Below are 22,642 nucleotides of genomic sequence, written 5' to 3' on the forward strand. Positions count from 1 at the left end.
ACTCCTCTTCCTGTCCTCTGACATGCATTTATAGGCCCCGGAGTAGCCCTGCCTCCTTTAATTGTCTCTGTGGGCTCCACCTGCTCAGACAAAGGGGCACTGAGCCTGGCCTATTCACAGGGACTAGCTACCCTGTGATCGGACGCCTTATCTTTTCTGTGTTGGAAACTTCACTTCTTTCCAGCTTGCCACCTCTGCCCAGACATGAAGCCCTGAGTCAGTCATGTCCTCCTTGCTCATGAAGCCTGTAAGGAGCCCTGTGGAGCCCATCAGTGCTGCAGCTTTACTGGCTGGACTGACACAACACTCCTGTCCCCTCCAGTGTGATCTCTTTCACTCCTGGTCTGCATTCTGTCCCCTTTATGCTGCTACTCTGAGCAATGTAGCACCCTGGACAACATAGAGCTGGCATAATCTCTTGCAGCTTCTAGGAATGTACCAGGGACAAAAGGGGAGATTCTGGGGATGGGTAGGGCCATGGCTAGAGAGTGGTAGTGGAGTATCCAGTAGGCTGTGGAAAGCTTTGACAGCAACCCCAGGGATTGCTGTAATCTTACGCTGGGGCCTGGGCAGGCCCAGAATTGGCATAAAATGGTTTAAAACCACATCTACTCTGGACTGCACTTTCTGAGCTCCGCCTCTACAACAATCTCTGCTCTTTCCAACTTGGGGCTTAATTCTGAGAGGTTCTTGGCACTTGCAGGTCTAATTGAAGTAACATTGCAGGTGTTCAGGGCCTCTTGGGAGCAAAAGCCTGGGCACGAGGAAACTAGCTGGGGTCTGCCAAATGGCAGCACATTGTACTGGCACCTAGCATTGCTGCTTCATCAGCAAGCCAACCCATTGTGTGGGGAGCAGCATGGGTCATGCACAGTAACAGGCTCAGCTTTACGCTTTGCACCAGGTTCTGATGTTTGTTGGGAAGTATAGTTGCAAAGTGCCAGTAAAATCTCTTCATGGATTATGGAGATTTCCACAGCTAATAATGGGCATTAAGTATTACACTGCATGTTAACATTTATTGTTCTTGTGCCAATATGCTTACAAGCGATGCCAAGGCCAGAAAACACTCCTGATTATTAAGTGGAGACTGCTAAAGTAAGCTCTTACAATCCACTCTGTCCAGAGTAGATGGCATTCTGGCTCCCCAGTGCAGTAACAACTTTGAATGGCTTGTGCAAGTGATATCCCTGTAAAAGTGGAGAGCCAGTTGTTGCATATGTGAGCTCCTTAATCCTCTATATACTGGACAGGTATAGCAATGTTAGTAGTGCAAATTTCCCCTCCCCTCTCCTACCCTGTCCATCTACCTGAACACCAGGACTACCTTTAAGTGTAGGACTGCCCTTGCTGCTAAGCCTGCAAACAATGGTACAAAATGCATGCCGTTTAAGTGGCCACTAAGTAATCACCAAATGGAAACTAGGGCACCAAAGAATGAAACACTAGCTCTTTAGCTGATGGCATATCTTGTGCTTTGTTGTGTGGTTTTTTTTTTCATTTTATGTCTCTCGGGATGTGGCATCATTATCAATGAATGTCCATGATGACTAGATAAATGAAGAAATATACAAGCCCTAGAACGAAACTTCCGCTTCATTTTAATGTAGTAAGCACAGTAGAGTACAGTCTATTGTGCAAATATTTAAGACTGTTTTCTGATGTAAAATCTTTCTATGCACAAAACACTAAATCCAGTGGAAACTGTAGGATCCCTAGACTCTCAGATCATAATTGAACAAGCTGGAATTTTGGCCAGAGAACACCTGTGAAAAGTGCCAGGGAATCCTCTGATCACACAGTGATCAGAGTCTTGGGTTTTATGTCTTGGCTAAAATAGATGGCATCTTACACATCTCAAAATACAGATATTGTCCTACTTCTAGCCTCTGAAAATATCTTATTTTGTTGACACACTAGAGTTGCACCATATGGGTAATACAATTTCCAGTTTTCATGCTTATACAACTACAGCATTCTAATAACCCTGTAAACATAGATGAGTTAATTAAACCCCCACTCTGAGTAAATGCTCTTGTCTGGGAATTGTACATATTGTACCATGCATAGCGGAAGAATGATACGTTGAGTATTGCTTCCATTTATAAAGTTAAAAATAGGGACTTAAAATAGGTTAACAACATCCTTTAAACTAGCATTTTCCTTGCTATAGCCTGGTAGTGTCTTTAGGCTACATTGTGAAAATACCTATTTTTTACTTGGAATGTTTGACGTGATGCCTCTGAAGCATTCTGTACCATGCCAGTTGCAACTTCAGCTCACCCATCCATCATATAGCATGCCACACTTGTAAATATTTGACGGCCAGACTTCAGTGGCCTTTAGCTCTAACCCTATATATGTTACAGGAACAAAAAATGAGGAGGTGTATAGGTCTTTCATCAAACCCAGACCTTTTCTCTTAAGGATTTTTTTTTTTAAACATACAACTTAAAAAGGTCTATGTTATGGGCCCCAAATTTAATACTCCACTAGCCAATTATCACCTGGTGCTCCTGAACAATAAAACTGTCATGCTATGTTTGACCACTAATTAAAAGAATAAAACGAGATCCTACCCTGTATACATGGAGGGATTGTGTATGACCATATCAAAAGCTGGATAAGAAGTGTAATAAATCCCTGCACTGACCAACTTGGGTGTGTATAACGGGTTCACTTGAACCTCAGCAGTGAGGCGGCTGTTGAGCCTGATTTATGTGCCCCTGGGGGTCCCTAAGCTTTACTCCAGGCAGGATTGTTGTGCCAGGTGCTGTACAATGGGGCCCGCTGTATGTGGATATCCCACAAAATCCCCTTCCACTTCTTGGGGTACTGTTCATATGGCTGGGGCTCCTGTGAGCAGGGCACCTCCTGCCATCTGCCTCCCGCTCCGGCTGCTAGGCATTTTGTGGCATCTGTCCTCTCTGCTGCCCCAGGCCGGGCCCCTCCTGCCTGGTCCCAACAGGGCAGTGCTGATGGAGGGGGGCAGTGCACGCCAGCTTCCCTAGGATGTGCAGGGGCGAGGGAGGGGCCTCCCCAGGCCACATTTTCTCACCCCACCCCACAGAAAAGTGTGGGGGATTTTTCTCTCTCCTCACCCCCCCCCCCCCCCGGCTTTTGGTCCTTTCCCCTCCCCCCACGGCCGGGCCCGGCTCACATTCCGCCCTCCCCTTGAGGGACGCTGGGTCCCCCGCCCCCTTCCGCGCTTTCCGGCCGGGGGTCGGGGAGGGAGTTTGCAGCAGGCCGCAAAACGAGGTGAGCGGCGCCCCGCCCATGGGCTGCCTGGCTCGGGCCCCGCGTCCTCCGGCGGGGCGGGCGGTAGGGGGGAGGTCGGCAGCGTGTTCGCTGCTTCCCCCCCCCCCCCACCCGCCCCCTTTCCCGGGGCCCGAGCGGGGAGGGGAGCAGAGGCCGCCCCCGGGTCCTCCCGACCCCGCCTCTCGGTCCTGTTCGCCCGGCGCGGAGCGCAGCCAGCCCCGCTCCGGCCCGGAGACGGCCCTGCGGACCGCGGGTGAGAGCGCGTGTGGGTCCCCTCCGGCCTCTCTGCGCGGGGGGGGGGTTCATCCTCACGCCCCGCCCGCCTCTGTGTATGGGGGGAAGCGTACATCTCCCACCCCACCCCCAACCGGCCCGCGGGGGGGCGTCCCTTCCCCTGACCCCTGTGTGTTGGGGGGGGGGGCAGCTTGGCAGCCTAGACACACCCCTGTTCCCTCCGTATGTGCCGGACACACACACCCGGCTCCTCCGTGCTTGGGGAGGGAGCGTACATCCCTCCCCCGCCCGCCTCTCGGCATGTGCAGGGGGGTAGCGGGGGTCCGCCCCCAGTGCGTGTGGGGAGGGAGTAGCCTACACACGCCACCGGCTCCTCTGTGCGGGGGTGGGAAGGGAGGCTGGTAGTCTACACACCCCACTTCTGACTCCTCTGGGTGTGGGGGTCGCTTACTCCCCGTTTGATTTCTCTGTGTGAGTTGGGGCTGGGCGCGGGTGCCTACGCTACCTGTTTCAGAGCAGCAGCCGTGTTATTCGCAAAAAGAAAAGGAGGACTTGTGGCACCTTAGAGACTAACAAATTTATTAGAGCATAAGCTTTCGTGAGCTACAGCTCACTTTCATCAAATGCATCCGATGAAGTGAACTGTAGCTCACAAAAGCTTATGCTCTAATAAATTTGTTAGTCTCTAAGGTGCCACAAGTCCTCCTTTTCTTTTTACACTACCTGTGTTTGCATCATGCTCATCTGGAGCATGCTGTTGCTGTGCAAAAACTCCCCGGGGAAAAGGGAGAATGGGGTGGTGGTTGCAAACCTAAGGTATATCCTAATAAGTAGTGAGTGTGTTTGTGTTTCAAGAGGGTAGCTTGGGAGGTGTGAAACTCTTAGGTTGGCAGCAGTTGAGACAATGAAAATAGTAAATGTTTATGGGTAAAACTTCTTTTAGCCAGGAAATATTTCATTAGGACTTCAGGAATACTGAGTTAAGAATATCACAGACCTGTTATTGCTCAATCTCGGGTGGCTGAACGCCACTTGTCCCTCTAAGAAATTGGACGCCGACCGCTCGGGGGTCGCATAACTAGTTAGCATGCCAGAGTCTCGTTCGTTAAGAATGTTGGTGTTGAGGCGTATTGTTGCTTTATCACTGGCTTCCCTGGATGTTTTTTATAAGAACTTGTTTAGTGTATCCTATAAACCAGATATTTCTAAAAACCACAGTATGTTGCTGTCCCTCTGAGGCAACCCAAATTTGTCATCTTGATTCTATCACACTTATAGAAGTTTCAAAAGATGCCTATAGGGTTATAATTTTCAGCTTCTTAAAATTGTCTTGTGACATTTTTTCTTTAGTGCAGTCATATATCTTATTTATATGTGAAATGTATATCAAATTACTTTGAGTTATGTTTTTTGATTTATCAAATGCTTTATTACTTGTAAGTGGTGTCACTTGCAGACTACACATAGCAGTAACAGTGATGGAGAAAATTTAAAAAAATGTAATTATGTAGGATTAAAAACTGCTTTGATTATTGACTCTTCTTGTTAACTTTGCTTCTTAAGTCTGGAATAGATGATGTCCATTTACAGATTTTAATCCAATATACTCTACAATGTGATGTGATTACTAAAATCTCATAAATATGTGATTAAATACATGATGCATTGGTTGAAACACTGTTTAGTTTGATCTTTACAATAAGAGTAGAGATTTGTCTGTTTGGTTTTTTAGGTGGTTGTCCTTACATTGCCCTGCTATTTTTTTTCCTCTGGATTCTGGTAGCTTGAAGGGACACTGTCACCGCAACTAATTTTTCCAATTTATTAGAAGTGGCTTTGGATACTACACCTGCCTCTGAATCCTCCTGTCAAGTTACCTAGTCTCTTGCTTTCTCTTTTTTGGTCCATTTTTTTTTCTCTTGTTGTAAAGAGATCTGAAGGCTGTTATCTATACTAGCAAAATTCAGACCCATAAACTTCTTGTAGTGGTGGAAGCTACACTGCAGGAAGGGCTCAGACATTTTACCACTCGTGCAAATCCCCAGCATAAATGTTTCAAACCAGGGTAAGCCTACTAGTGCAAGTCCCTTATTACACTGATGCAATTCATCTGCACTGAGAGCTTGGGTTGGACTAGGTAACATGGTGACAAACACTGGAGACCTGCGTATAGCAATAGTTTCTACCAACTATTCTGTTGCTACCAACAACAGACCTACCCTAATGGTGAATAAGGTATCTGGTACTTTTCTTACTAGCTTTGATGAGATCAAACAAACAGGCTATACAGGGAAAATTGTGAAAATGACTGTAGACAAAGGGCTGTCAGATATGCAAAGTAATCAAGCTTGGAAATTTGAGAATATTTTTCTCTGCCTCAACTATGTCATCTTGATGTTACTTGCAAGAAGGGAACAAAATCTTCAAAGGAAGTTATTATTTGATGTTATTAAGTTGATGGCATTTCTTTAAAGCACTGAGACCAATTCTGCTCCCCCATAAGCTTACATGTCCCATTGAAGTGAATGAGCAAAATTCTGTGTTCAGGTACACGGGTGTAAGTACGACATGACTTCATTGAAGTCAGCAAAGTTGTTGCATATTTACAGTTGTTAAACTTAGCCAAACTTGAGCTAATGAGTTGCATTCTTGAGTTATCGGACAGAATTGGGCCAATTGTTTATGAAGGCTGATGTTGACAACTGTAAGCTTTGAAGTAATCTTTATATTGAATTTGCTTTCTTCTGGCAGTTCAGTTTGTCTGTGCTCCCACCTTGAGTCTAAGGGGCTGTGAATGTCTCATGAAATAATGAGGGAGGAAAGGATATAGCTTATGTATCCCTTTATTTCTGGTTTCCCTAGAACAAATTTGTAGAGGCTGATAGAGAAAAATAAACACCCTGACTTCTCTGTTTTCCTCTCTGTACTTTTCACTTGCACACAAGCTTTTCCTGATTCCTGAATGTTAAATTGTGTCCAGCTCAGTGCTATGAAGTACTTGTGATGAGTTACCTGCACCCACCTCCGGGGCGCCACCTGACGTACTGGGGTACCACTGAGCTTGCCTGACCCGCCAGCCTGGGTTTCCTTTACACTGTGCTGCTGTGACAGGCTCTCAAGCCCCCTTCCTGAGGACACACCCAACTGCGATTTTACACAGATGCCGAGATCAGCTCCGCATGAGAAAGCTCAGCTAAAGAACTGTGCAGCATTCAAGTGCACACCCTCTCTGGAGTGTAAACCCAAAATTGTATTGTCTTGCGCTGCACAGAGAACTGTACAGTGTAAGCTCATAAAATTTGCTCCCTCCCTCAATGTGAACGAAGATATGCACAGCTTTTTGCCCCCGAGTTATGAATTCCACAAATTTAGTTATAGAGAACTAAAACAAGTTTATTAACTAAAAAAGATTGAGTGATTATAAGGGTTAGCAAACAGATCAAAGCAGATTACCCAACAAATAAAACAAAAATGCAATATAAGCTTAAGATGCTACAGAAACTGGTTTCTCACCCTAAATGTTATTTTAGGCAGATTGCAGAGGTTCTTGAAGGCAAGCTGCTCTTGCTTGCAGCTTAAAACTCCAGGTATTTCTTTCACAGGCCAGACACCTTTTCCAGCCTGGACTCACTTCTCTCTCTCTGCACCCCTCCCTCCCCCCTTGTCTTTGTTTCTTAGATCTTCACAGCAGTCATCTTGGGCGGGGATTCAGTGAAGAACAACCACTGATCATGTCACTCCCCTGCCCTAAATAGGTATTGCATATTGCAGGAATCCTTTGTTTTCCAAAAACAACTAGGAGAACTTGTGGCACCTTAGAGACTAACAAAAAAATTTTTTGGGATGGTTCTCTTCTCTCTCCCCCCCCCCCCCCCCCCAAAAAAAAACAACAACCTGGTATTCTGTCATGGAGTTGGTACCAGGTGACATGATCACATGACCCTGCAGCATCAAAGCAGCCATGAGTCAAAGGCTGTTTGTAGCATCCCAGGAAAGCTTCTCAGTAAGGTGGGAGATTAGCCTCTTCAAAAGTCTGTTGTTTTCCCTAATGGTCCATTGACTAGTTCCCAGCTAGCCAGCCAGACTGATTGCATTTTGTCTGGTGGGCATTCCCCAGGTGCAAACACTTTTGTAGTACAGAATGTATAGTTCAGTATTCCTAACTTTAGATAGAAAAATGACGCATGCATACAGATAAGATAATCATATTCAGCAAATCATAACCTTCCCAGTGATAGCTCACATGCCTTATCTTGCACAAAATACATTATGATTGACACAATCATATAATATTACTATAAAAAATATGGGAAGCAGTTAAGTCCCAGGCAGACTGTGAAGAGCTATAAAAGGATCTCTCAAAACTGGGTGACTGGGCAACAAAATGACAGATGAAATTCAATGTTGATAAATGCAAAGTAATGCTCATTGGAAAACATAATCCCAATTATACATACAAAATGATGGGGTCTAAATTAGCTGTTACCACTCAAGAAAGAGATCTTAGAGTCATTGTGGCTAGTTCTCTGAAAACATTCACTCAATGTCAGGTTTCAGAGTAGCAGCCGTGTTAGTCTGTATTCGCAAAAAGAAAAGGAGTACCCGTGGCACCTTAGAGACTAACAAATTTATTAGAGCATAAGCTTTCGTGAGCTACAGCTCACTTCATCAGATGCATTTTCCGATGAAGTGAGCTGTAGCTCAAGAAAGCTTATGCTCTAATAAATTTGTTAGTCTCTAAGGTGCCACGGGTACTCCTTTTCTATTCACTCAATGTGCAGCAGCAGTCAAAAAAGTGAACAGAATGTTGGGAATCATTCTGGAAAGGGATAGGTAATAGGACAGAAAATATCATCATATTGCCTCTATGTAAATCCATGGTATGCCCATTTCTTGAATACTGTATGCAGATGTGGTTGCCCCATCTCAAAAAAGATCTTTTATAATTGGAAAAGGTTCAGAAAAGGGCAACATAAATTATTAGGGATATGGAATGGCTTCCATCTGAGGAGAGACTAATAAGACTGGGACTTTTCAGCTTGGAAAAGAGACGACTAAGGGGGGATGTGATAGAGGTCTATAAAATTATGACTGGTGCTGAGAAAGTAAATAAGGAAGTGTTATTTATTCTATCTCCTAGCACAAAAACTAGGAACCACCAAATGAAATTAATAGGTAGCAGGTTTAAAACAAACAAAAGGAAGTATTTTTTCACCCAACAAAAAGTCAACCTGTGGAACTCCTTGCCAGAGGATGTTCTGAAGGCCAAGACTATAACAGGATTTAAAAAAAAAAACTAGGAAAATTAATGGAGGATAGGTCCATCAATGGTTATTAGCCAGGATGGGCAGGGATGGTGTCCCTAGCCTCTGTTTGCCAGAAGCTGGGAATGAGCAACAGGGAATGGATCACTATTCATTTCCTCTGGGGCATCTGGCATTGGCCACTGTCAGGAGACGTGATATTGGGCTAGATGGACCTTTGCTTTGACCCAGTATGGCCATTCTTATGTTCAGTGTCACAGTAATATTTCCTAACTGTTGTTTTGATATTCTGAAACTTGTTTTGTGTGTAGACTTCGGCTGTGTCTACATTAGAGAGCTTACAGTGGTGCAGCTGTATTATTTCTTATGTAGCTGCTCTATGCCAGTGGAGAGAGCTTTCCTTGGGGGCGATTATGTCAATGGGAGCGGCAGTAAGCTATGTTGGCGGGAGACGCTCTCCTGCCATGCAGCGTTGTGCACACTACCACTTATGCCAGCTTAATTTATGTTGCTGCGTGGGGTGGAATATTCACAACCCTGAGCAACATACACTTTGCTGGCATAGGCTACGTCTACACTGCCACTTATGTCCCTCTTCAGGAGTGTAAAGAATAGTTCGGATGATGGTTGTGATGGGCTCCCTTTGTACTGCTAAAAATCTATAATATACATGTATTTGAGCGAGAAATGTCAGGTGTTGATTTTGGCTTGAAAAATCCCTCCCCTCATACGTGCCCCGAAGGGGATGTCCCAAGTTCATCCATGTTTCACAGGGAAAGACTTCAGAGCAGCTCAGCTTATTGCAGCATGCAGAATCGTAGCATGTGCCCCTGAACATGGCAGCTTGAGTGAGTGGTTGCTCTTATGCGAGCTGGGCTAACTGAAGAGGTGTAACTCAAATGTAGATAATCCAAGTTAACTCCACAGTGAAGACATAGCCTGGGCTTACACAACTGTTTCTTCAATACTTAAGCAATTTGTATTAAAAAAAAATTCAATCCAGAAAATTAGAAAACCTCCTGAATGTAACTTGTGCTGCTTTGATGAATCTGTAGTGTAGACAGTCTGAAAAGAGAGTAGCCTAAATCCTGACCACAGTATGCACCCTCAGCAGCCAGGCTGTTCTGTGGGATGTTGGTTTTGGTTTTGTTTTTAGCCTTGCTGGGCCTTGCCCTGGCCACTCTGAAGCAATAGAGCTGCTTCTCCACCCTTTGGGTTGGAGAAACTTCCTCATTATTGGCATGTGCACTATGTGGATTAGGGTAGTGGCACAGCCATGTGTCCTTACCTCATATTTCTGCTGCCTCATATCCTCTGCATAGGATTCCCAAATCTTACCCTACCTCCTTTGTAGCAGAACTGCACCAATTCCCCTACAGGGCCAAATCTATGCTAGCGAAATGGCACTGCATCCTAGCATCCTTTTAACCCATACAGTTGCTACCAGAGGTGTACAGGCTCACGCCACTTTTAGAATTGTTCTTGCTCTGAGCAAGACTAAATGCCGTACCATCCATTATTGCCTGACTCTGCATCAGTTTGTTGACAGGACAGTCCCCTGAAGTAGCAACAACACCAATGCAGTTGTTCCTCTCTGTGCAAACTAGAATATTCCTGCCCTCTCTTCAGTACTGGTTTTGCCAGCTCCGGGGATTAGCTCTACCTGTAAAGCTGACTGCATGAAGCTTTGGCAGCTCTTGGCTTACCTACCTTTTCCCCCACCTATTTAGGACAGACCTGAGGGCAGCTGAGGCATTACTTAACTGCTTTCAGTATGGCCTGGTCTCCTCACCTCTGAAATATTTACCCATAGAATAGCATTGAAGGAACACAAAGGTAATATAAAATGTAGAAAACGCTCTCTCTCTAATCCACAAGCCCACTAATGTTTTCAGAGAGTGCTATGTGTGGGTGTGGTGCATTATATACAAGATGCTTGCAACAGTGTAAAAGTAGTCAATGGGCCAGATTCTCTGTTCATATAAATTGGGCATAACTCTGTTGAAGTCATGCCAATTTACTCTAGCTGAGAATCTGTCCAGTGTGTCCATCTTAGATTTCCCCTCAAAACTGTTATATACATAGAGCTTCTGCATGGCATCAACCATCTTCTTGTTGTATATCCCCAAAGAGGTTTTTTTTAATATTTCTCCTGTGCTTTCTTTATGATGGAAAGAAGAGAATCCTGGCTTGAGCGAAGAGACTTCCTGGTCCTGGACACTTGCTCTTCATGGAATCAGGCTGAAGCTAATGGTGTAATTAAAATGACAAGCTTCCATTATAGGGTGTTTTATTTTTATGTTTAGCCAAGGTTTGATTTTTTTAAAGGACATGGGCAAAAGTTAAAAATAATGTATTTATTGCTGAAACCATTAAGCTATCACATAGTCTCTGTAATATCTTCTCTCATTGCTGTCAGTTACCAAGGTCTTGGTGCCATAAGAAAGCTTTTTCTTTCTTTCTAATTGGCCTTTTCCTGTTTGATTCCATCCTGTCAGTCTGTCGTCATGGAAACAATTGTGATGTCAAACTTGTGGCATCAGTGAATGAATCAGACAGGAGGCTGGTTGGGCAGCAAAGCTTCTCTTTATTTCCCCCACTGCTGGTAATTGTTGGATGGAGAGAGAGTACAAAATGGATCAATGGACTTCAAATAAAATGTGAAGTTTTTAAATTTGCCTAAGTTATGACTCTAGTTTTAAGGCTTTCTGTGGAGGGGGAGAAGGTTTGAAATAGTTATATTGCACTTACTTTGGAAACTGTGTTCACTGCCCTTTAAGTTTCTGTTGAAATCACATTTAAAGGAGAACATGGCAGGAAGCCCAAAATCCTTAAGAACCAAATACTGATCCACTCAACCTGTTAACTATTTGTTTGATGAAAAGTATCTATTAGGCTGCATTCCAGCTACAGTAGTTTGATACCGTACGTGATTGACTTCAGCTTTTTTAGAGACAAACAGCAGATATTTGATACTTGTTGAAGGACAAAGGACACCATAGTTGTTAAGTAGTTTGCAGGGTGGCTTTTTGTTACCTTCTTTTCATTGTAGAAGGATTTCCATCTCCCCTGTGGTAATGCTTACCCACACAGTGTAGAAGCCATGCTGTCAAGATACCTGTGATGTGATCTGAGGTCACAGATGCTAACGTGATTTAACTTGCTGCATGTCATGATGGATGAGCTGAGTAGAGATGGGAATGGTAGAGGTGAACTTGACTCTTATTGCTATACTGTTTACAAATGACTGTTTACAAATGACTTTTTACAACTGTGGATTGGTTAGAGATTGGGGAAATAATTTCTTTTGTAAAAACATTTTCTTACCACTTTCTGAAATGTCTCAACTTGTTATGGTCAGGACGTTAAGCTAAATGTGTTGTTTCCATTACTGGACATAGTGACTGGAGTCACCAATGTGTGTTTATCTTACAGTTTTGTATATCTAGGTGTTGAGGCTTCCAGGTAGGGTGAGAGTGTTACATAGTGGAGCGGGTGCTGTGCATACTTGATCTCTTAGAGTTTATCTATTGCTAATTTATGCACCCCTGGCCCACATGTGTATTGTGATCAGACATCTAAGAGACTAAAGTTAGACTAGTTAAATGGAACTGTCAAAACCTTTTTGACAGTTTTCCATCAGAAAACACACTTTTGTCAAAATTGAAACATTTTATGAAACGCTGCTTTCAACAAACTTTTCAATAGTCCAAGTGGTTTTTTGTTGTTGTTGGTTTTTTTACTTTTTCTCATTTGGTTTTGTGAATGGAAATGATTGGGTCAGCAGCTGCGTTGCCTCACTGAGCAGGCATCATATGGGTAGCCAAGAAAGGCCAGCCATTCATGCAGATGCCTTTGCCTCAGGGACTCCTGGAGGTTTCCTTACCCAAGATTTCAAGGTCTGTCCATGCTCCCCAAACCTCCTTCCACCTGAGGGGGTTATTACCTGAATCTCTGTGGCAAGGAATTGAAGCCTGTGGTTCTGTTGGCTTACTATGCAGCATCCCCTCTCCTTTCCTTTGCAGTCACAGGAATCTTGGGTGAATGCTTTCTCTGAAACTGGGATGGGTTGGATTCCATAAGCAATAATGCACAGTAATAGTGAAGACAACTGAGCTAGCACCTGTGTGTTCTCTGCACACTGAGCCAGTGGTGTGCACAGTAGTTTGGAAATGCATATCCTAGTTGTCATAAATATAAAGGGAAGGGTAAACACCTTTAAATCCCTCCTGGCCAGAGGAAAAACCCTTTCACCTGTAAAGGATTAAGAAGCTAAGACAACCTCACTGACGCCTGACCAAAATGACCAAGGAGGAGACAAGATACTTTCAAAGCTGGAGGGGGGTGAAACAAAGGGTTCTCTCTGTCTGTGTTGTCTTTTACCGGGACCAGAGCAGGAATGCAGGTCAGAACTCCTGTAAAGGGTTAATAAGCAATCTAGTTAGATATGTGTTAGATTCTGTTTTGTTTAAATGGCTGATAAAATAAGTTGTGCTGAATGGAATGTATATTCCTGTTTTTGTGTCTTTTTGTAACTTTAGGTTTTGCCTAGAGGGATTCTCTATGTTTTGAATCCGATTACTCTGTAAGGTACTTACCATCCTGATTTTACAGAGGTGATTTTTACCTTTTCTTTAATTAAAATTCTTCTTTTTAGAATCTGATTGCTTTTTCACTGTTCTTAAGATCCAAGGGTTTGGGTCTGTGTTTACCTGTGCAAATTGGTGAGGACTTTTTTATCAAGCCTTCCCCAGGAAAGGGGCTGTAGGGTTTGGGGAGGATTTTTTGGGGGGGAAGACGTTTCCAAGTATACAGAAGGCAGCCTCAGAACTTAGTGAGGCATTAGGGAACACATGGGGTATTGGCTTGTCTTTGTAGTGCAAAGTGACTCTGCAGAACAGGAAATGACTGTCCTGCCAAAGGTAGACAAATAGAAATCAATACAACTTGCTCTATGCATCTCTTCATTGAGGTTCCAGCCATTCATTCATTGAGACCTGGTATGAGGCTGTGACGGTACTTAGAGTAACTTGTTGATACACAAACTGAACAAGTACTCTGGCTTCTAGTGTTGTGAAAATCAACCTTTTTTTCTGTCTGTCTTACACTGTCCTTTGTGATAAAGATTCTGCAGCTAGTGATGTCTGATCCTGCAGTGCTAATAATAGACACTTGTTTGTTTCCCCATGTTTATCCCCACTGTTCTTCAGATGTTCTTGTCAACTGCTGGAAATGGCCCACCTTGATTATCACTACAAAAAGCTCTTCCCTTCCCTCCCCCACCCCTTGCTAGTAATAGCTCACCTTAAGTGATTGCTCTCTTTACGGTGTGTATGGTAACACCCATTGTTTCATGTTCTCTGTGTATATAAATCATCTCCCCACTGTATTTTCCACTGAATGCATCCAATGAAGTGAGCTGTAGCTCACGAAAGCTTACGCTCAAATAAATTTGTTAGTCTCTAAGGTGCCACAAGTACTCCTTTTCTTTTTGCGAATACAAACTAACACGGCTGCTACTCTGAAACTTGTTTGAATGTAAGCAAATAGTTCTCAAACACAGAGCAGAGATGTGGTATAACAAGGTACTATTTTACATTCCGAAGTGAACAATGTTGTAGACCAAGGGTAACATTTTTCAAAAGCAATCAGGTTTGAAAATTTTACCACAGGCTGTCTTTTAGCTATGCTGCAAAAAGACTTCCTAATGAAAGGCAAGCAAATGGGTTAAAAAATAGATTCCGGTGGAATGTTTAACCTCCATTCAGTAACTATGGGTCAGTGAAGGGCAAAAGGGAATGACCCAAAACAAAGCTGAGAACACTTCTTCCTAGGGTGACAAATGTTGTCCTGGAAGGACAATATATCATCTAGCATTACAAATATCAGGGCAGGTCTGCACTAGTTTTTGCAGTTGAGCACCATTTCTTAAGTCTGGAAACCTGCTTAACAGAAGGACAAATGGAAGGGAAAGTTCAAAACTGGTAGGGTAGGCACTGAATTGTCTTCATTTTTTCAGATTTCCTTGGCTTATTACCACTGATGCAGCTTTAACGGTGGGAGCATTAGTGGACAAATGGTACATGTGGTGGGATTATTTTTTTAACCCCCATGTCATTTGCACCTGGTTCCACACTCGCAATAGCGCAACAATAGGCTTTTAAAAACAGGCTGGTATGGACACAGCCTAAGAATATTGTCAGTTGGGTTTCTGTTTTCACACTTCTACTACAAAAACCACCTGAAGCAAAACACTGGAATAGGTTTTTCATAGTGAGATTACCTGGCACTTCAGTTGTTGGTGGGGTTGAAAGTTGGTTGTAGAAGGGGGTGCATGGTAGACCCCATAGATTCCCCATGTATATTGGGAGCTTGTCCCTCTCATGAGGCAATACAATTTATATCCTTCACAGAAAACAATTTTGTAAAAATTGACATTTTTTTAAAAAAAGTGCACACTCTAAACTTTAGTTACCAATAGCTGAAGGCTTTTAAAATATTTAATGACAGCCTCCTAAAGCCTCCATCCAGTTTCCTTCCATCACTCTGGCTGATGAGAAGCAGGCTGCCTTCTTCCCCTCCCCCAAGTATGCCACAAATGTGCATAAGGAGAGAAGCGGGGGCAGGCTTGAATCCTTGAACTTTCTTTCCAAAGAACGCAGCTATTGTCTCCACCTTGGGGAAGGGGTTTCCTGTATCTCCTATCCAGCCTCTGACCTTGCATCCTGTCAGGGATTCAGGGCCAAGAACTTGGGAGTAACAGGAGAGTGGGGAGAGGAGGGTAATTTCTATGACTCCTTGCCAGGAAAAGCCGTTAGCTTCATGGAAGAATCTGTGTAAAATTACTCTTGGGTCCTAGAGCATGTGTGATCAGAGTGATATCCGCAGTTTCAGGTTGGAAGAAGGTACTGATGACACTGCTCCTATATTGGTCCATTTCCATGGTTATCCCACAGCTTTCTCAAATAGATATTGGGCAAAAGATAATTCTTTGAAACTGTACTTAAGGGCTCATCACCCTATAAAGAATTCCAAAGTGAGCTGTAGCTCACGAAAGCTTATGCTCTAATAAATTTGTTAGTCTCTAAGGTGCCACAAGTACTCCTTTTCTTTTTGCGAATACAGACTAACACGGCTGCTACTCTGAAACCTGTCAAAAAAGGCTACCTTGTTGCTGTTCATTTGGACAGTGTATTTGTTTGTATATCGTACATCTAGACAAATCATTGTGATAAAGAAAACTAATGCCATCACCAGTAGAATATTGATGAAACTTGTAAAAACAAAATTTTCTGCACATCTGCCCACAGTGTGGTAATCGTTCAAAGTCACTGTCGTGTTATGTTCTATATCTCTTAAAGCAGTGAAGATCAGCAGCTAGGGGTCTCTGTGTAACTATCATTATCCGGCTGCAAAGCAAGAGACTGAAGTTTAAGTTTGGACTCTGTCTTTAATGTGTTATATCCATTAAGTATCTGCTTACAGGGAGTTCTTGTGACTCCACATCAGTAGAGGGCATGTGGTTGTGTACACATGAACGCAGAGTCAGGGGACTTGTACAGAAGTTCTTTTAAAAGAAGAGCCATGTTCCCATCCTGCATTATTTCCAGGAGAGACTAGAATTTCTGCTTTATTTCAGGATGAGGTTTCAGAAAAACTTCCATCTGAGGGAGGAGGGATTGATGGGAAAAAATCTCATGTAAAAGAACAAGTGAACAAAGGGTTGATCCTAGGGAAATGTGGTGATGGGGAAGAAGGGAAGGAAGAAAATGAACTTTGTGTAAAGTTAGGTTCTCTAGTCCATGGTAAGTGTTGAACACTGAGCATCTCCCACTTCAAAAATCCAGGCTGCTTATTTAGGCACCTAAACATATATTCTGTAACTTGGTAGGCACCAGGGCTGAATCTGGCTCAGTGTTTTAAATGCCATGACTCTAGCTGAGCACGGATTTCTTAGACTTTAGGGGATTAACTGTTACTGAAATGTTTCCATCTAGGCTTCAAGTTCCTCATTTGATTGAGAAGTGGTGGGTACTTGCTGTAGCTTTTGTTAGGCTGTGCGCCATCTCTTGCAGGGTTCACTAACAAGATTAAGTGCGAGGAGAGGAAGGGGAACTGTAACTTCATAACCTCAAATGCTTTATTTCTTTTATAAATGCTTAATCTTTCTGCACTTTCCCTACAGAATCTGAAATTGTGGCTTCTGCTGTTTATTCCCATCCTCAGTTTCTTCCTTCCATCACCTCTGGCTCTGTCAGATAGACAGTAGCCCAACTCCTGTATCTCTGCTGGGGCAGTAAGCACTTCTCAAAGTAACAATGGGACATGGTAGCTTGAAACTTGGCTCTCGTAAGGGATAAGTCAGGGTGGAGGCCAGCTTTAAATTGCTGATACTACTATTACTACATCCTATTACTGTTTGCACTTGTAACTTTCACACGCAAACAAGCCCAATAGAAACTAATAAGCAGTCTGGTATTAAAATGCATACAGATTGCATTCTAGATGCAAAATGGAAAGGAAGTGTCAAATATTCCATAGTCCTTCTGAAGTATCATGCATCTAAAGAAAAGGAACATAAACCAAAGGCAAACTCAGTCATTCTGGTAAAAGCTGCTGAACTAAACTATAAAAAAAATAAAAATTAAAAAAAAAATTCTCGTCAGTAATCTAACAGAATAACAAGGGGATTCTGTGATTAAAATCTTTGACCCCTGAACTGCAAAATGATCTTACTCCCTCACTCTATCTTCGAATGTTATCATCTTTTGTAGCTTCTTGTCATTTTCTGTTCAGAGGTGACTCTGAAACAAAACTTAGGCCAGACTGTTGAAGGAGTGAATCTCTTCAAAAACATGGTTGTCCTATCAAGTGAGTAGAAATTCAGAACAGAAAACTTGGGGCCAGATTTTCTAAGGTGACATCAATGGGAGTTAGATACTGAAATATATTTAAAAATCTGGCTCTTAGTTCCAAATAGCAGTACCTCTTGGCAGTCTGTCAATACCTTCCTCTGAATTTTGGTTATTCATTTGTAGTAAAGTTTCAAGGTTGCACTGGTTGAAAGGCAAGCTCCGGGTTCCTACAGTCTAACCTCAGAGTCACCTGACATGACTGAATGGTATCACTAACTTTCCTCTAGGTTTAGATTGATGCAGGATGTCTTCATGAAAGCTTTTGCTAGAAAGTGTTTTTAAAAAATCTACAAAAGTAAATCTAGTTCATTTTTTCTGCACCAGAGTAAGAAGTTAACTGATTGGCCTTTTTTCATTATGTATTCCTCCTTTAAGATGACCGTTTCTGATGTAATATTTCTAGGCACTTCTGCCTCCATCGTTGTGGTGTCTGAGCTCCTTCTCTGAGCAGTGTAATGTGGTGACAGTAGAATGGGAAGGATTTTTTATAATTGCGTTTAGGGGATAGAGTGGGGACGTAATGTTTTTTCCAGAGAAAAGCAGGATCTGTGTTTTAGAGGAGAGTGGTACTAGAATTCTTGTTGTATTGAAATATATAATGGTACTTAAGCTGCTTCCACATAAATATTAATATCTAGGCTGTTTAATAACCATACACCATCTTCCTGATCCACATGGACAAAGACCACAAATTGTGCAAATCTTCTCCTCTAGATTATTTTGTTCTCCATTTGCTGTTGGAAGCATCTGTGACCTTTTTCACACATGCTGCCACACTTCTAGGCACTTCAAATGTGATTTCTTGCTGTGTGGTGCACAGCGTTGTATCTAAGTAACATCTTCAGCCAAGGGCTGAGCAGTACTGCATGTGTGCTGGAGAGCAGGGAAGGGCAGAGACACAAAGATAGTTACAGCACAGTTAAGTGGTCGTTGTAGGGATAGAATGAAAGAGGTATGGGGTTATGAGCGTCTCTTTTGATTATTCTAGTAGTCCTATCTTTCCAGTTCTTAGGTTTTAGCTGTCTTGCTGCAGAAATGAGAACTCTTGTTCTTCTACTCCCTGCACCCCAAAAGAAACACTCTGTAAGGAGAACAAGAAATATTTTTGTTTTCACAGGTGTGGTCAACAGTAGACTGCTGTGGATTTCTGTCCTGTGCACGCTACCTTGTGTAGCTTAATACTTTCCTTAGCTCTCATCTCACTAAATGATCAGCACAGACTTTTTAGTGTTTCTTAAATTTGTTTCTTTGTGTATCTTCTTTCTTTTGTTCCCAGGTGAGTTATACCCAGTTCTCTAAAACATTCCCAGTAGTAACCTCTGCATATGAAAGGTACTATGTTAATGATTAATAGTATTGGATTGAGTGGGTTTTGTATGCAGAATGAGTCGCATTTATTTTTGAGGTAGGGTCACATTGCAGTGCTGCATCCCATCAGCTGCATGATGTGGTAGGGAAAACCTCCAAAGCCAAATTTGGCCAACCAAGAGTTGTAAGTATCTTGGGAGCTATTTGGCTCTACAGGGAGCACTTCTGAGAGAGTAGCCTAAAAGGGCATGTAAACGTCCCAGTTGAAGGAAGGGTGGCCATGGTGGAGAGATGGAGCTGCTTTTGGGTGGTATGGTAAGAGGGGGCAATGGGTGATATGGTAAGAGGGGGCAAGAGACAATGCTGGCACTTTAGAGGGAGGTAGCGCACCAAAAATTTCTCTAGATGTGTTGATATAAGATGTTGGCCCGGCAGACTTATGGAAATGTACAGACTGTAATGATGTAAGCTGATGAAAGCTCATGATTATATAACCCTGGGAGTGCTTTGCCTTTACATTTCAGGGCTTCCTAATCTTAACATTCCCAGGAGTCAATGATTTGTAGATTGATGCTTATCTAATTACTAAGTGTAGTTACTGCAAAATACTTTGTTGATTTAACAAAATAGCAATAATGCATCTTGGCTATGGCTAAACTGGCTGTCAGCAGAATGGCAAAATTAAAAAATATTGTAGTCTTGATTGGATTGCAGTAAACTCACTGAACATTAAATCTCACCAAATGAGGGTAAATCCATCCTCATCATCGTATCCATTCATTGTACTCAACAACTGAACATAGCCATTATGTGAACAACATACCCTCATATCTCAATGTTTGTACTTTGACTCGTTAACCTTTTACTTACTTTATATTGCAGATTATGTATTCCTTACGCCATCTGATCCTAAACCGAATTTTGCACCCCTTGATAATCTGTACCTTATTCCCTGATAACCAGAAACTTCTACGCTTAAACTCTGTACCATTTTTTGTATTTTAACATCTTAATAAAATTGTTAAATTCAGTGTGTGAGTGGGCACAGCATTAGTGTGTCAAGCTTTTAAAAATATTAACTAATTTCAAGAAGTAATGAAATCGTATAAAGTCTCTCGATCAGTGGAGAAAACAGACTGCCTCTAACTCACTGTGTAAAAATTAGATTAATTCTCAATCTGTCACGTGGGAGCCGTAATTTAGCTCTAAGTATATAAACATACTCCTATTAAAAAATGCTCCATTCTGGGGGCAGGCACTAATAAATTACGCTGCCTTTAAGGGCCACTTTTTGTGTGAAGGTCGGTCTGTCTTTAATTTATGTTGCTAACATCCCAAACTTTCTTACTGGTGGTGGTCCTTTTTAAAAAAAAGAAAAACATGACATTATGAATATTGTTTGATTTTTCACATGGGAAGGGTAATCTTTTCTCACTTTCACTGCCATCCACCCTGCGCCCAAACACTCTGCTTCAGTTTAGCTGCTGGCTGGCCACATCTCTATTCAATGACATGTTCTGACTGAAATTCCTGCCTCAGCTTGTAGCTGAGTGAGTAATCTTCCCAGACAAGAGTTACAGTTCCAGCAGACAGCTGTGTAATGAGAATGCAAGGAACCCGTTCCCTAAGCAACCAAGTATGTGGGCTGCTGCTAGGCAACAGCCATCTGGAACCCAGTTTGTGTTTCCTGGAATGTACCAGCCCATTTGGCTGGCTAAGAATTAACATACAGTTGTAGCTGGGAGTGGAAGAAAAGACAACTTCAGCATTTTAGCAGGTTCATGTGATTCTAAGGCAATAGAAATTAGACAAATGATGGTCTTTGCAGGTTTTTTTCTTCTGATTTATTAATTTCTCCACAGTGATGTTTTTGGTGGTAAATGCCCTCTACTACTAATATTGCAAAGGATTTTCCAGCTGGAGATTGTCAGTGACTGGGTAGGAGATTTTTTTTTCCCCTTAATTTCTCCTCTTAGAAAAACAAAGTCCCATTGCATGCACTCCAGTCTTGATTTTACCCCTAATAGATTAGGAATAATTCATATGGGTTCCTTTTTTTGGAAATATTGATCTCTTCTCAGTCTGCTTTTGCAATAAAGTTTAAACCACATCTGCTAGTCAGTTGACACAAGTGATCCAGGTTGAATCATTCCTGCCCCACTGATCTTTCTACCTTAATCCTGGCTGAGATTTAAGCACAACTTTTCTCTTCTGAGGAGGGACACCATTCAGAAGTGTCAACCATTGGTTATGGTGTATCTTTGTTCAGTTACAGTCAGTGATTGGTAACTCGCACTTTTCTTTTTAATTATCTCCTAACTCTAGCTATGACAGCTAGATCCTAGAGATTCATTCGTTCTTTTTCTCTTTGAAGGTTTCTGTTAATTTAAGAAACTTGATGTAAATAAAACTCCTGATGTTGTCTCACAGAAAGGATGGCCCAATGGTTAGGGCACTAGCCTAGGACTCGGGAGATCCAGCTCCAATTCCCTACTCCCCCAGACTTCCTGTGTGATCTGGCCTAAGTGACTTGCTCACATCACTGTGTCACTCGGGATGTGAAAAAACACACATCCCTGAACAACATAAGTTTTGCTGGCATAAGTGGGAGTGTGCACAGTGCCATGTTGATGGGAGAGCTTCTTCCGCCAACATAGCTACCGCCATTTGTTGAGGTGATTTTCTTATGCTGACGGAAGAGCTCTCTCCTGTGGGCATAGTACAGCTACACAAGCGATTTTACAGCGGCACAGCTGCATCAGTACAGCTATGCCACTGTAAGCTTGCTAGTGTAGACATGGCCTTAGTGTGTCTGTGGTTCAGTTTCCCATCTGTAAAATGGAGATCATATCACTTAATAAAACCCTTATGCGGTAGGGAGGATAAATACATTAAAGATTCAAGTTCTCGACTAGTACAGCGATTGTTAGTATATAAGTATTCTAGATTGATAAGAAACAAGATGTGTTAAATCCTTAACCAAATTGGGCTGACAGGGACAGCCAAACCTTCATTTCCCCCTGCTGTACACCTCTCTCAAGCAGACTGATGCCTTTGGGGTACCCCAGGTGAATGCTATGAGACTTGATAGTAACTCTGGAAATCACTGCAACAGATGGCTGACATCCTAACTGGCAGTATAAATTGCTAAAACCAGCCTGGCGATTGAGGAACAGTTGGTGTGAACCGGACTAACTGCTTGAAAGCAAGTGAGATGCTCAGGGCCAACAATTTTCCTTTATTCCTCCAACCTCAGGCAGTCTTCAAAATGTCTGGCTTGGCTGGGACTTTCGAAGGGTGGCACTTTCAAAAGTCTTCAGTGTTGATCTGTCCACATTGAAGTCGATGGGAGCTTTATCACAACTTTAGTGGAAGCAGGGTTAGGCTATCACTCAGTGCTTTTGAAAATGCAACACTAAGGGAGTCCAGCACATGACTCCCTTAAGCTCTTCTGAAAATCCCAGCTGGTTCATCTCTAAAGCAGACTCTATGGAAACAGTGCTGCGTTCCTAGTCTGCAAGGTACAGTTCCTTTTTTTTTTCTCTTGGTGAAGGAGAGTGATTGGAGGGTAACTTAACTGAGCTATATTTTCAAGCCTTAAGCCTGTTTCTCAGTGCTTTAACATCAGCTTGGATGCATGGTTGTGGAGAGAAAGAAGGGCAA

General features: G+C 42.7%; 1 protein-coding gene across 6 annotated transcripts in view; it reads left to right on the forward strand.

The window, feature by feature from the left end:
• DLGAP4 (DLG associated protein 4) overlaps window positions 1-22,642 on the forward strand; it is a 345,726-nt gene that overhangs the window by 288,606 nt on the left and 34,478 nt on the right. The window contains exon 1 of one of the 6 annotated variants that reach the window (XM_038369558.2): window positions 3,256-3,511. The exons of the other annotated variants lie outside the window; for them this stretch is intronic. Within the exon in view, the coding sequence (XP_038225486.1) occupies window positions 3,277-3,511 (235 nt within the window). The 5' untranslated portion in view covers window positions 3,256-3,276. Of the gene's footprint in view, window positions 1-3,255; window positions 3,512-22,642 lie in introns of those variants that run through there. 6 annotated transcript variants of the gene reach the window in all.

The sequence above is a fragment of the Dermochelys coriacea genome, chromosome 13, assembly GCF_009764565.3.
Source record: "Dermochelys coriacea isolate rDerCor1 chromosome 13, rDerCor1.pri.v4, whole genome shotgun sequence".
Lineage (NCBI taxonomy): Eukaryota > Metazoa > Chordata > Testudines > Dermochelyidae > Dermochelys > Dermochelys coriacea.